Genomic DNA, 13,461 nt, shown 5'->3' on the forward strand with positions numbered 1-13,461 from the left:
GGGCTCATTTTAGCTTTAAATGTGCGATATAAAAATGTATGACTTAACTAATGTTAGGTTACATAACAATAGTGGTTGCCTGGAAGAGATCGCTCGAAAACGATAAGGCCGCCAGTCCTTTCGATTTAATTATGTTCAATTTTTCTTTTTTTATATTGTAATGTAATGGAAGTGTTAATAAATAAATAAATAACTTGTGTAACGTTAATATTTTGATATTATTTTACGTACTATTCGTGCTAAGCCATCTGAAACAAAATTCAAACGAACACATACTTTTAATTTTGGCTCTGCTCTTAACGGTACACTTAAAAATCTTATAGGTATGCTTTATCAGGATGGATATTTTGTGTTCCCGACAATCGTAAATCTTTGGTTCATAATTTATAATTGTCTCGTAGTTTGTGAAAATATATTATATAAATAAAACGAAAAATTAATCATTGTAACTCATTTTTATTATAGATTGCACATTTAAACAAATTCACATCTTTAACTCATCCATTACTTCTTCTGCATCTGCTCTTAGGTTCTCCACTTTTTCTATTAACATCATCTGTAACAAAAATTTTATTGTAACAAGTGCTCAATCTTACCCCAGTTATAACAGAGGTATGTGTCTGGCATTTTATCTGCAAGTGCATATGTTTATAAATTTCTCGGGAATTAAAAGCCACATATTTACAAAATTAGCATACGCCCTTGGCATCTTAATCTCTTATATTATTAAATTCTAACACCATACATACAGGTCTGACTAAAAACTTTAGGTTTTGAAGTAGTTTATACATTACCCTTGCAGCGCTGATGAGATGCTGTGCTGCACTCAGCGAGAGATGTTGTACAGCCGAAGATAAACTTTCCTCTGACGCACGCGCAACTTCTTCGACGCGACGAAAACCCGCGCGGTATAATTGCATCGCACGAGCCTGTATCAAGTAATTGACAAACTAAGAACATTACAGAAACAAAAATAATTTTAAAAAGTTATGCTTAAGATGTAAGTCAAATTGTGATTCTGATTTTTTTTAAACCTGCGTTGTATAGTGAAGGTGAACTCAAAAATTCACGACACAGATAGTTGCTGACTCTGATATTGAACACATTATTATAATATTGACACAAGATAAATAACTAAAAATATATATATTGGTCCTTCAAGCCGGAAACGCCGCGAAAAGTTTTGCGTAAAAATTACCTTCCTAACGGCTGGCAGCTCCATCAATTGTTCCAGCTCCGGCATACTACAGGTGCGCAGTCGCACAGCAAGATCGTGGAACAGGGCTTTATAGGGCCACAGAGGCGACAACTCGCCGCAAAGACGTTCCGCACTACTTGCGAATGCGCAAGCCGATGTGAGTGCAGCTTGTACTAGCCCACGGGATACCCCATATCTAACACATTTAAAATGAAAAATGTATTATAATTATAAACTAAATTAAAAGTCTTGTGATAAGGATATCATCATAGATTCAAACTAGTAAGTAAATGTTAATTTTTTCTTTGAACAATTTTTTACATACGACGGGTCCAAATTTGGAAAAAACGTATAAAAGTCATTTCTAGGTGTTATTTTATATTAAAAATAATATTTTATTAGTGTGTCAGAACTGTGGACTATAGTCCCCACACTAGGGAGCCGTGTGTTGTGGGTAACTAAATTAGAGTTAATCCGTGGTACATAGTGCATGTTTCAAATATTTTTTAAAGAAAAGTAGTCTATGTGTTACTTCTAAATGTATGACTATGTGAATGTGTGTGTATGTGTGAGTATAATACACTTTGTATTTGAGAGTTGTTATAGGCGAGTGCTGTTCTGTGTTAGTTTTCGGACACTCAGGGCCATGTCAAAATATGTAGTAAGGCCTCTGTAGAATCGAGATACAATTCTAACTAGCGGGAAACACAGTCCTTCGTTTTGGCGTCAGGAATACAAAACGTTCTTAGATGTCTACGGCTTGATTATTTCATATGATCAGTCTTTTAAGTTTTCTACTTTAAAAGAAAATTTTAAATACAGTACTGACTTGTCGGCTACGTCCGCGACTGGAGTAAGTCTCCAAAGGTCCCGAAGCATCAGAGCTATATAGAAACGGTGTAGGACCCTCTCCGGAATATTCTGAAATATCATTTAAAGTAATTTATTTCGTTACATTTCGTTGCAGCCATACATAAATACAATACAATTAAATAAAAAGAAGGCAATCTGACGGCCGTATAGCTTTTAAGCAAACTTCTAGTTAGAAAAAAAATTAAATTAGACATACAATTACATAGGCAAATATGGAACAAAACAAAGTATTTAAAACATATGTGAGGTGAAAAGTTTTCAGTTATATCAGTACAGTAGACATTTTAAAGAAGATAGAGAAGGAGCTAAGCATATAGGAACGGTAAGTGAACTCCAATTAAGCCATCTAAACTGTGATATATAGATAAATATATAAATATGTCAATAATGTCAAAAAAACGGTTTTATATAGAACCATTTATTTTATATGAGATGAAACGGTTTGGTCAGCTGAGACCCTCTGAATTTGATGGGACAACATTAAATTAAGACATATTTTTCCAAGAAAGTAGTAAAGAAAAGTTAGAAAGAAAAATTCAGTTTAATCAATTATAAAATAACATGTGTGTAACTCACTCGTGGTTGAAGTGAAAACTTAAAAGTTTTGGTTTTTTAGATAAACAGACGAATGTAATAGTATTGTCTTTTGTTAACATAGATTTTACACATTGAACGAAAACACTTTTTAACCGGATTGAAGCTATGTATAAACTTATTATTAGTTTACATAATTTTAAATTTAATTTTTTCCGACGTTTCGCGTGCTTTACAGCGAGCGTTTAGACGAATGTCATTTAAAATTTTAGGTTAAATACCAATTATAAGTTTGATAAATACTACAATAATAAAAAAAGTTTTTATAATTATGTAAATGAGATGTTTTTCAATCTAAATGTAGTATGAGACTTTTCTTTTAATTATTATTTTATTTCAATTTTAATCTGTAAGTTTAATAAAAAATACAATAGTTAAAGTTCGAAAATCGATGAAACGAACAAGCGACGGTAAAAAGAGACAAACTTTATATAGATTTAGAGAGATATGAAGCATTATACAGTGTGACTTTCAAATAACAAGATACTAAAGAAATTTTCACTTCAAAAACCACACTTACAGCCACACAAAATAGGTGTGCCAATGTCACATTACCATAATGTTATAATAATTGTTGTCAAAACCTTTAAAAGGATTGATATTTCGTATGTTTTTTATACTTCCATTACAATATTCGTAATTCTAAAAGCGTTTTGCATGTTTTACATTGTTAGATTAACGGATTTTTTGTGGTATTTTTTCGGAATATAAACAATATAGTTTTGTAGTTTTATGCAATGGGGTATGGGGCAGATATTTCTGCATCTTCTTCATTAATATATTTTAAACTTTATCCTATTTGCCTACCAATTTGAGACATTTTTTTTCATTTTAAGTACAATTGCGTTACAATGTGTAAGATTTGGGAACCCTTTTAAGTAAAAAATACCTGTGTCAAGGTTTCTAGCTCTATAACAAACTTAATTATACATTCCTTAAAATATTTAATTAATATATAATTTAGTTACATTCTTATTTAATTTTTTAAATTGATTTTTAACTGTTATCAACGCGCTTGAGTGCATAAGTTCAGTTGTACATTTTCTAAGGAAATTATTAAATAATAAAAATCTCACCGTTATAGGTTTTCCTGTTATCATGCGAACGGCATATCGTTCGGTTATACCCAAAACCCTTGCAGTTTGCGATGCTTCTTCATCAAAAGCACAATACAGCGAGTAGTAGTGGCGGTAGTCTGGCCGCACTACTGTATCACCGGTCACTAGGTAGAGTAGATGGAGGCTACCAAGTAGTACTAGGCTTTGAGATGCCTGATGTATATCTTCGAGTAACTGCCGAGCTATTTCCAGTTCTAGACAACCTGAAAATAAACAACTTATTTTTTTTCTTATCAGCCCAACAACTACTTGAAAATAATTTTCATAAAAGTATTTTTTTATTTAAATACGGATTGGATTTTTTTTCGACTACCAATTGTCAAATGCTCAATCAATCATCGATCTGGCTTTGAAAAAGAACTGCTTTCATAACAGATTAAAAGAATTGTACCTAATACGATAGCTATGAAACAGACATATTTCTGAACGAGCCCAAAAGTATTTGACAACCTAGTTACAATTTTATTTTCTAAATAAAAACAAGATACTAAATGTTTTGAAGCCAGAATTGAATTGCTTTGGAAAATTAAAGTATTTATATGTTAATAGCCACATAATTAGCCAAATCGGTCCAGCCATTTTCAAGTTTCGAGACAAACGAATAGCAATTAATTTATATAGACAATAACTCGCCTTGTGGTACACTTTTTTAAGATTCAACAATTTACAGGTGTCCCTTAAATTAAAGTCAATCGTATGACAAGTAATACGGCAGGTAGTTTCTAATCCCAGAAAATAAGTTTTTATAAAAAAAAAATTATCAATTTACATTTTAGTATTGTCTTTTGTTAAAATAGCTCTTACACATTAAGAAAAACATTTTAGAACGGATTAAAGCTATGTATTATTTTTAAAACTTATAGTTATTTACATAATTCTAAATTTTAAATTTTTTCCGACGTGTCGACTAAAAGATGACGTCATCTTTCGTCATACCAACTTCCGGGCAATAAATACAGATAATACAACTTTCTCTGCAGCTGTGATACTTTTGACATTTAACACCTTTCGTCTTCAGTCACCGTGACCACGCACGCTGAAAAGTATGCGAAACGTCGGAAAAAAATTAAAATTTAGAATTATGTAAATAACTATAAGTTTTAAAAATAATACATAGCTTTAATCAGTTCAAAAAGTGTTTTTCTTAATTTACATTTTTATAAAAATTGTGGCAAAAACAGACGTTTTTACTAATTTCCTGCGGTTGCTCACCAAACCCCTGCCTTATGACCCAGTGCCACCACAGCTTGACGTTGATCTATGAGACACCTTCTATAGTCTTAACCATATGAAAGAACGTCAAAGTTAATTTCCATAGATAAAACACATGTCAACTATTTTAATATATATGTTTATATATATATATATATAAAGAAAATGAAAAACTCACTTTTTATAGCCGCTTGTCCAAGTTTACTAACAATTAGTTTCAAGTCGTCATTAATCATATCTGTCATTTGTCCTGTTTTACCGCCAAATTCCAAAGCGCCACTCTTTAATAACGCTATTAGATTTTCTTCGCACAGTTCCTCTATATTGAGGCTTCTGTGAATTTTATTTACGGTAAAAAACTGTGTTAACTGACAGTATGTTAAAAAAATGTTATTTAGAATAAAAATTTACAAATATATTTTTCTTATTTAAAAAGAAAAATCATTTAAATTAAAATTGATTTAAATAAACAGACTATCACTACCCTTAACTGACCGTATGTTAAAATATTTAGAATAAAACTATGATATACTGTTTATTAAAACCAATTTTTTTTATTATTAATTTAAAAATAAAAATTGGTTTAAATAAACAGTTTTTTCAGATTAGTTATCTACATACATGTAAAAATAAAAGTATTAATATTATTCGTTTAGGTTCTTGCAGGGTAGCCAGGCTGTTTAACGTTTAACTTATATAAGGCCACCTAAGAAGAAAGCAATAAAAAACGTTACACAAACTAGTATATGATAAATTTACATAAGTGAAAAATGACAAAAGAACAGTACACTGTGTATGTTGACGATGTTCATGTAAAAATGGTTACCATGGTAACACATCTTTTAGAAAACGACACTTCTTAGCAGATTACATGTTTTAACCATTTTTATTATTAAATAATGATATTATTATTATTGGAAAGGAGCATGCTAAACATTAAAAAGGTAGACAAGATCAGACACATGAAAATAAGACCAGAGACCAAAGCAATTGATGCTTTAAGCCACGCCAAAAAACTGAAGTGGAAGTGGGTGGGTCAAGTATTACGCCTAACAGGTGGACAAAAGTAGTAACTACATGGAGAGGCCCACTAGTCAAACAGTACAGAGGCAGACTTTACGCTCGATGGGATGATGACATCAAAAAAATCTCGGGTCCTGAATGGATGCAAATAGCACGAGATAGAGAAAGATGGCAAGCCCTGGAGGAGGCCTTTACCGGAGAGGGTTCCTGATACATACTGACTGTTACAAATATTTACTAACATATAGGATAACCAGATATTAGTGGATCGGGAAATAATTTAAGGCTTAAAATAAACAAATAATGTTATTATTTTTAAAGGGGTTCATAAGAAAAAACAACTCACAGCTCAGTTTTAGCCAATAAAGTACATCCCAGAAACTCTTTCAACCCTCTCACATCGTTAGCCAGGTTTAACGCAATCGCACTGATAAGAAGGCTTGCGACAATTGGCCTCAATTGACTGGTTACGGGAGGAAGACCGCTAGATAATACATTTTTTAACTGCGGCCATTCCCGAGCCCCGCATATTACTATACTTTCACCTGTAAAAAAAAATGGCGCTACAACCTTTTTAGGTCTGGGCCTCAGATCTCTGTATCTGTTTCATGATCATTTGTTAATCGAATAGGCAAGTAGGTGATCAGCCTTCTGTGCCTGACACGCCGTTGACTTTTTGGGTCTAAGGCAAGCAGGTTTCCTCACGATGTTTTCCTTCACCGTTCTAGCGAGTGTTAAATGAGCACATGGAAAGAAAATCCATTGGTGCACAGCCGGGGATCGAACTTACGACCTCAGGGATGAGATCATGCACTTTCACATGTAAGGTTTTAGAAAATTCATAATACGGTTTTTTGTGACTTAAGTATGGGAATGAGAATTATTTTTTATACATAGCATGCATTTAGAACAATTACTGTTTTGGAACCGTATTACTATAAATAGTTTTGATACTTTGACAGAAGAAATTTCATTACAGTATATACAAATAAAATCCGCAATTTCATTATATATATATATATATATATATATATATATATATCGTGATTTACTTTTTACTTTCTATTTTTAATGTAACATCTTTTTAATTTAGTTTTTTTTTGTTCCTATTTAGTTTTGTCTTAATAACTGAGTATAACATGTATTTTTGCACTACTTGCCTAGCTTATGTAATTTAATACATTTTTATTTATTTTTTTCTTTACTCACAGTGGTTGCCTGGAAGAGATCGCTCAAAAGATATAAGGCCGCCAGTTGCCCTCCTTTTCATTTAATTATGTTGAGTTTTTTTTTATATTGTAGTGTAACGAAGTGTTAATAAATAAATAAATTTAATAAATAAACAAGATATTTTGATATTTAGTTTTAATATTTATTTTCTTTTTTTCTGTATTACATTATGAAGGAAAGTTATAATACGGTTTTCTGTTACCTTAAAATAGTCTAGAAAACAGCAAAACTTTGACTGGTACAAAGAACAGTGTTAGCCTAATACCTTAACCTTGAGGTCGAACCCCGGTTGTACAGCTATACTTCCTATATGCGCAAACACTCGCTCGTACGATAATAACATCAAAAAATGCCTAAAACACAGAAGGCCTAATTGTCTTTTACAAAAAATAAAACATGAAACAAAAGGTAGTAAAAAAAAATCAGTGCATTTCCAACACTGTATCTTCTTACCAGCATCACAAACGCCGGCTCTGCCAGCGCGACCAACCATTTGTCGATAGGACGACAGGGAGATGAATTCTCGGCCTACAAGAGGCGCTCGTAGTATGACACGTCGGGCGGGAAGGTTCACGCCCGCCGCCAACGTAGACGTACAACATAGAACTGAGATAACACCTGATCTGAAAAAATAATTTCCTTCGATAATGCAAAGGGGTTATAAACTTAACTTTTAACTTGAATTTATTTGACGACAAATACTGAATAGTATACAAAAAGATTGGATACAATTATTTATTTACGTCTTCGCGCCTTTCTCCAAAAGCGGTAGGCAAAGACTACGGATGGCCACTTGCTACGGTCCCAACATGGTGGTCTAATCTCATGACATTTACCATAATGTAAAATGTTATGGGTACTTTTGTCCTATCCCTAGTACTGCCACTGGCACAGCCGTACATATGTGAACTAATTCCTGGTCCAGATCCAATCTACGACAAAGCCTACCCAACTCGACTTCCATGTACGGCTTGTAAATGCTACTTGTAAGCCGCTTCTTATTTATTCGTTCTACATGACCAAACCCCCTAAACAGTCCTTTTCATATCCTTGTTCTACGACCTCTTTTAACTCTGACTGCCCATGCCTTTCTATTACTAATTCCATCATACATACACACATACTTCTTATCGCTATTATTTATTTTTTCAGCTACCTAAAATTCACTTCTAATAATGTAGAAATAAGGACAAACACATACACATAAAGGAATGCAACGCTCCATTTACTCTATTTCCAGCATTAAACGTATACCAGCAGTATACGTCGTCAAACTTGCCAACTTTTTTAAATAAATAATAAGAAAAGTACGTTATTAATTAAATAATATTGACTTATTTATTTGCTCATCAGTATACATTTTCTCACTAAACAATATCCAAACACATAAGCCACACAAAAGCCAAAAACGGAATACACATTGACACTTAAACATAAAGCACAGTTAACAATTATTACCTATATAGGTAGGCTTGTTGTGTTTTGTCACGGTGTTTTAAAAAAAAACCAAAACTACTAATTACACTCTCTCAACGTTTCGAGCATTTTAAACCTAAATTAAACTTTGAAAAATTCAGATTTTCTTTCGTAAACAAGTTATTATTTGAATAGCATTAAATTCTTCAATGTCATCAATTTTTGGTTTGATATTATGCAAGTTTTACAGATTTATTTTAGGCAAGTACATGATCAGCCATCTACCTATATGTACCTGATCAATGTCCATTTTTTTAAAGAACATACGCTACAATATTATATACAAGATAATATCTTTTTAAACGTCAGTTTACTATATATATATAAACAAAATGACAAACCGAAAAGCCTGTTCCAGTAGACACCGTTCGTCAGAGGCTAGGCCTGCGTGATGATACGCGACACCTGCGCGTACGCAACGAACCAAGTCCGCGCTCGCTCCTTCCGTACGTAACGCGCTTTGGAGCGCTATACGATCTTGTACACGGTGGGACAACATATCACTGTAAAATAATAATAAAGAGGCGATAAGTCACACCAAACCCTTCACTGGGAGAGGCCAAATATATGTAATCGTTAAGGTGAGTGAGGTAAGGTTAAGAAATGAATTCGACATTTAATAGAAAACTGAGGTATGTTTGCAACCCACTCTTTTATAAGCAATAGTAAATAATATTTCTTGATGAGACTTTGTTAGTGATACCGGAGTAATATAAAGTATTAAAGTTAGTTATTTTATTTACGCTTGTGTAGTGTATATAAAAATCTGTGGCGTTTTAAGTCTGGACCTCAGATTTCTGTATCGGTTTCATGATCATTTGAAAATCAGCAAGGCGGTTTCCTTGTGATGTTTTTTTCATCGTTTGAGCAAATTTTAAATGCCAATTAGAATGTCTATGGGTATTCAACCGGGGATCAAACCTAATACCTCAGAGATGAGAGTCGCACGCTAAAGCTACTAACGCAAACACTGCTCCTGCTGTGGAGTGAATAAGTACGTGTATTTGTGTCTGTGTAGTTTAATGGTTAAATATTACCTGCGCTGCATATTACAGAGTAATGTTGCGACACTTTGGCAGTTCCTTTTGGTAGGGCAGAACACCAGACAACTGTCTTGCGGAACAACTTCACTCACTAATCCTCCCACCAAGTCCGGATCCATTCTGTACCCAGCTTCTGTGTACTGGAAACATTATGGAATAGTTTTTACATATTTGTTTAAAAGATTGATATACATCTTCGTTCTGCGGTCCGTCCGGATGGACTATCTAACACAAAAATTATTTCTAATGTCGAACCCTTCAGCTAAACTAAGAATAATTATCTAAAAGTTTTTTTTAAATATATTAGTAACGTTTTTTTGATACGTCATTCCTATTGATTGTAGCGTAGATAATTAAGGTTTTTTTTCGGTAAAATAATTAAAATCCGTTCGATTAATATAGGTAAAATATAAGTAAAAATGACGTATATTATACAAGGATAAGATGTCTGGTATTATGCACATAAAATAAATCTTAAATCAAATTAAATCTGGCCCTACAATCCTCGGCTTGGTCTTAGACGCTTTGTCTGTTAATTAATAAATATTTTAATAGCCAATGCGTTCAGTCTGTGCCTGACAAAGGCGTACACGGGGATGATAAAAACAAAAGTAAATAATTGTACGCCTCGTCGCTCCTGATTGGTCATCGGCATATCATGGCGTTGACACATAACATGATGCTTCCAATTAATATAAGTTAAACGCAACCTTTCCGTTAACGTTAATTTCCAAGATTTTTTTGCGAACATACAACATGCGAAGTTTAATATAATACAAGTTCGAAAGCTTTCTTTAATTATACGCATAAAACGTTTTTGCTAATTGTTTTTTTTAATCCAGAGATAAATTGATTAGTTATATATAGTGAACTAAATGATCTTACATCAAAAGCTAATTTCCGATCTGGTACCAACTCCATATCTCCTGAACTCCAAACGATCTTGTGCAACATATCACCAAGCTTCACATACTCCGTCAGTTCTACGGGACGGAATTGTCTTTGAAAGATATGTGCTTGGAGGAAGCCAGCTAAGTCTGGGAGATTGCCTATTGTAGCACTCATGCCAACTATCTGTATGCCTTCTGAAAATAGGCGGAATTTATAAGCCAATTAGATTGTGTATTGACCTAAAATGTAAATGAGATGGAAAACTTGAACTATTATATAAAGACAAGGGTGTCTATGCAGCAACTCATTGTTTAAGATGTAACGTTTTGACGTACGCAATTTAAATATAAAAGTATGATAACGAAACCAACATGTTATCAAGTGACGTACTAACGAGCATGGTCACAAAGACGTCGGCTAGAGGAACAGGTATGCCGGCTAAAGGAACAGGTATGTAGGTTAGAAGAACAGATTCTCATGTAATAAATTTAACTGTTTGAATACTTACTTTTAGCAAATATCACAGTTGAAAGCAGAGTTTCCAGAGTACCTCCTCTTCCTGGTTCCCCAATTAAATGCAATTCATCTACCTAAAAAACGTACTAGCTTTTTCTATTTCTATTCATTGCTTAATTATTAAGTAATTAAATAAATATATAAACAATAAGGCAGTTATGTATGTATGTATATGTCATATATGTGTATAAACACAACACAATAAAATGATAGCCTACTTTCCCATATGAGATAAAAAATTGTGTGTCAGTTCGATTGTGAGATATACAATTTAATCACCTCAAAAGTTTTTATTTATTTATTTATACTTAGTTACCTCATACAAAAACATACATATAATAAAGCAGGTTTCATATGTTATTAGGCAACTGGAGGCCTTATCACTAACAAGCGATTTCTTCCAAGCAACCAGGGAAAAAGTTATAAATTACATAAAAAAGTCTTTATAGATTTTAGTAATAGTGCATACTCACAACAATCAAACCAATTTCATCTAATCTATTTAATTCTATAAGATTCCTTATCAAGGCCAGCCCTTTTTCTATTGTTGCTACATATATACTATTTTTTCTTCTTCTTTTCTTAGGAGGTAAGTGGCCCTTACCACCTGCATATTCTTCTACTAAGAAATCTAATTGTATTGCAAATGGAGATAGTGCCCATATCTGAAAGAAGCTCATGGTAGCTCAAGAGGGACTCAGTATTGTAAGGATTTAATTAATTGTGAAATTAGATGTTGTGATACATTCACAATACAATAAGTCCCAACAACGCTTGAGTAAACCCCTAATTTAAGTGTTGGTGTACTAAGACATTTTATTTATATTAAGTTACAAGTGCTATTTTACTCTCAATATACTAAAAGTAGAAACTACAATTAGAATATAGTTTTAAAACAGAAAGTCTATACTAATTATGTATGTGAGCCCACATACCTTTTCCTGCACAATTGCTACAAAAGGCAGAATAAATAAGGAATTCCTTTTACGAACTAACACCTCTCGTAGCATTAGCACCTCAGCCACTAATGTCTTGCCTCCACTTGTTGGAAGGGCATATATTAAATTTTGCCTCTCTTTGATTGCATTTAAATTTAAACATTCTTCCTGCCAATCTAAATATGAAAGATCTTTAGAATAAGGAATTCTTTTTCTGACTATATTCAATTTTTTTTGTTATTAATAAAAAAGTGTTATTATAACTACCTACCATAAAACTTTTCTATATTTCTATAAGATTTAAATAGCCCTTTTGTTAATAGAGGTAAACCATAAAAGTTATTAAATTGATTATTCTTTGGTTCTGATTCAATAGTAGGATAGTTATTGTCAATAATTCCACTCTCCCTTATATCTAATAAAAAAGAATCTTTTGTTTCGAAATGAGCATTATCATTATTACATATAGATTGATTAATAATATTAAAGCTGTTTTCTACATCTTCTTTATATTGATCAGTTTTTTGTTTATCATCAATGTAATGATTATTTGAGTCTATATTTGAATGAAAACTTTCTTTAAATACATCCTTGGCTATACTAATTGATAGACTATCTTCTGTAGAAGGTTTAGAATCTACAAAACTCTTCCAGTTGTCTATATTATCAAGTATATTGCAAGTTTCTAAAACACCTGGAGAACATGGAATATCGCTACAAACGGAACTGTTACTATCTGAATCGCACAGGTACTCTACTTGATTGCATGGTAATGGCGGTGAATCACAGTTTTCTGTAATTTGTATATGTTTTGAAGTATTTACATTATGTTTAACACTCCCGCGAGTCTGAGTTAAGCTTGCAATTTTACTATTTCCAAGTCTCCGTCGTTTTGGTGTAGAAGGCGTACAATACAATTTTCGGTTATTATTCATTCTAATATGATATATTTTATAAATCCATTGAAATTTTCTCAGTATTTAGACATATAAATTTTAAAAAGAAACGCAATGATATAAGACATTGTTTTCTTTAATATAACAATTTGAGATTACGGACTAGTAAATATTTATCAGTGTGACAATTCGGTAAGGCAAAACTTAAAGAGGCTTAGGAAAAATGTTAGTTTGACAGTACAATTTCACTTCGCTGTCATCCATCAAGTAACAAGACACAGATAAATTATTTTATTTATTTTTAACATTAAGAGTATCTGTGGCTTCATTCGTTTAATATACATTAAAACACTATAAAGTTTTTTGTGGCTTGGCGCCATTAGCTTTTATAAACATATCCAATCTTTATTTGTATAAATCGACAAAAGCATGACCTGACTTACTGCGCATGTA

The 13,461-nt window shown here is 32.5% G+C and overlaps 1 protein-coding gene across 1 annotated transcript; it reads right to left on the reverse strand.

Moving 5' to 3' along the window:
• Nucleotides 1–436: 436 nt before the first annotated feature.
• Nucleotides 437–13,168, reverse strand: LOC123711166 (helicase POLQ-like). Its single transcript, XM_045663613.1, has 15 exons — nucleotides 12,384–13,168; nucleotides 12,110–12,288; nucleotides 11,648–11,839; nucleotides 11,167–11,248; nucleotides 10,653–10,852; nucleotides 9,762–9,907; nucleotides 9,066–9,227; nucleotides 7,702–7,871; nucleotides 6,365–6,563; nucleotides 5,174–5,328; nucleotides 3,742–3,986; nucleotides 2,028–2,119; nucleotides 1,199–1,394; nucleotides 795–929; nucleotides 437–556 (listed from the first exon to the last, which is right to left on the reverse strand). Exons 1-15 carry the CDS (start codon nucleotides 13,045–13,047, stop codon nucleotides 485–487), a joined length of 2,889 nt encoding a protein of 962 aa, XP_045519569.1. The 5' UTR covers nucleotides 13,048–13,168; the 3' UTR covers nucleotides 437–484.
• Between the last annotated feature and the right edge of the window lie 293 nt (nucleotides 13,169–13,461).

This window comes from Pieris brassicae, chromosome 6, assembly GCF_905147105.1.
Source record: "Pieris brassicae chromosome 6, ilPieBrab1.1, whole genome shotgun sequence".
NCBI classification, from domain to species: domain Eukaryota; kingdom Metazoa; phylum Arthropoda; class Insecta; order Lepidoptera; family Pieridae; genus Pieris; species Pieris brassicae.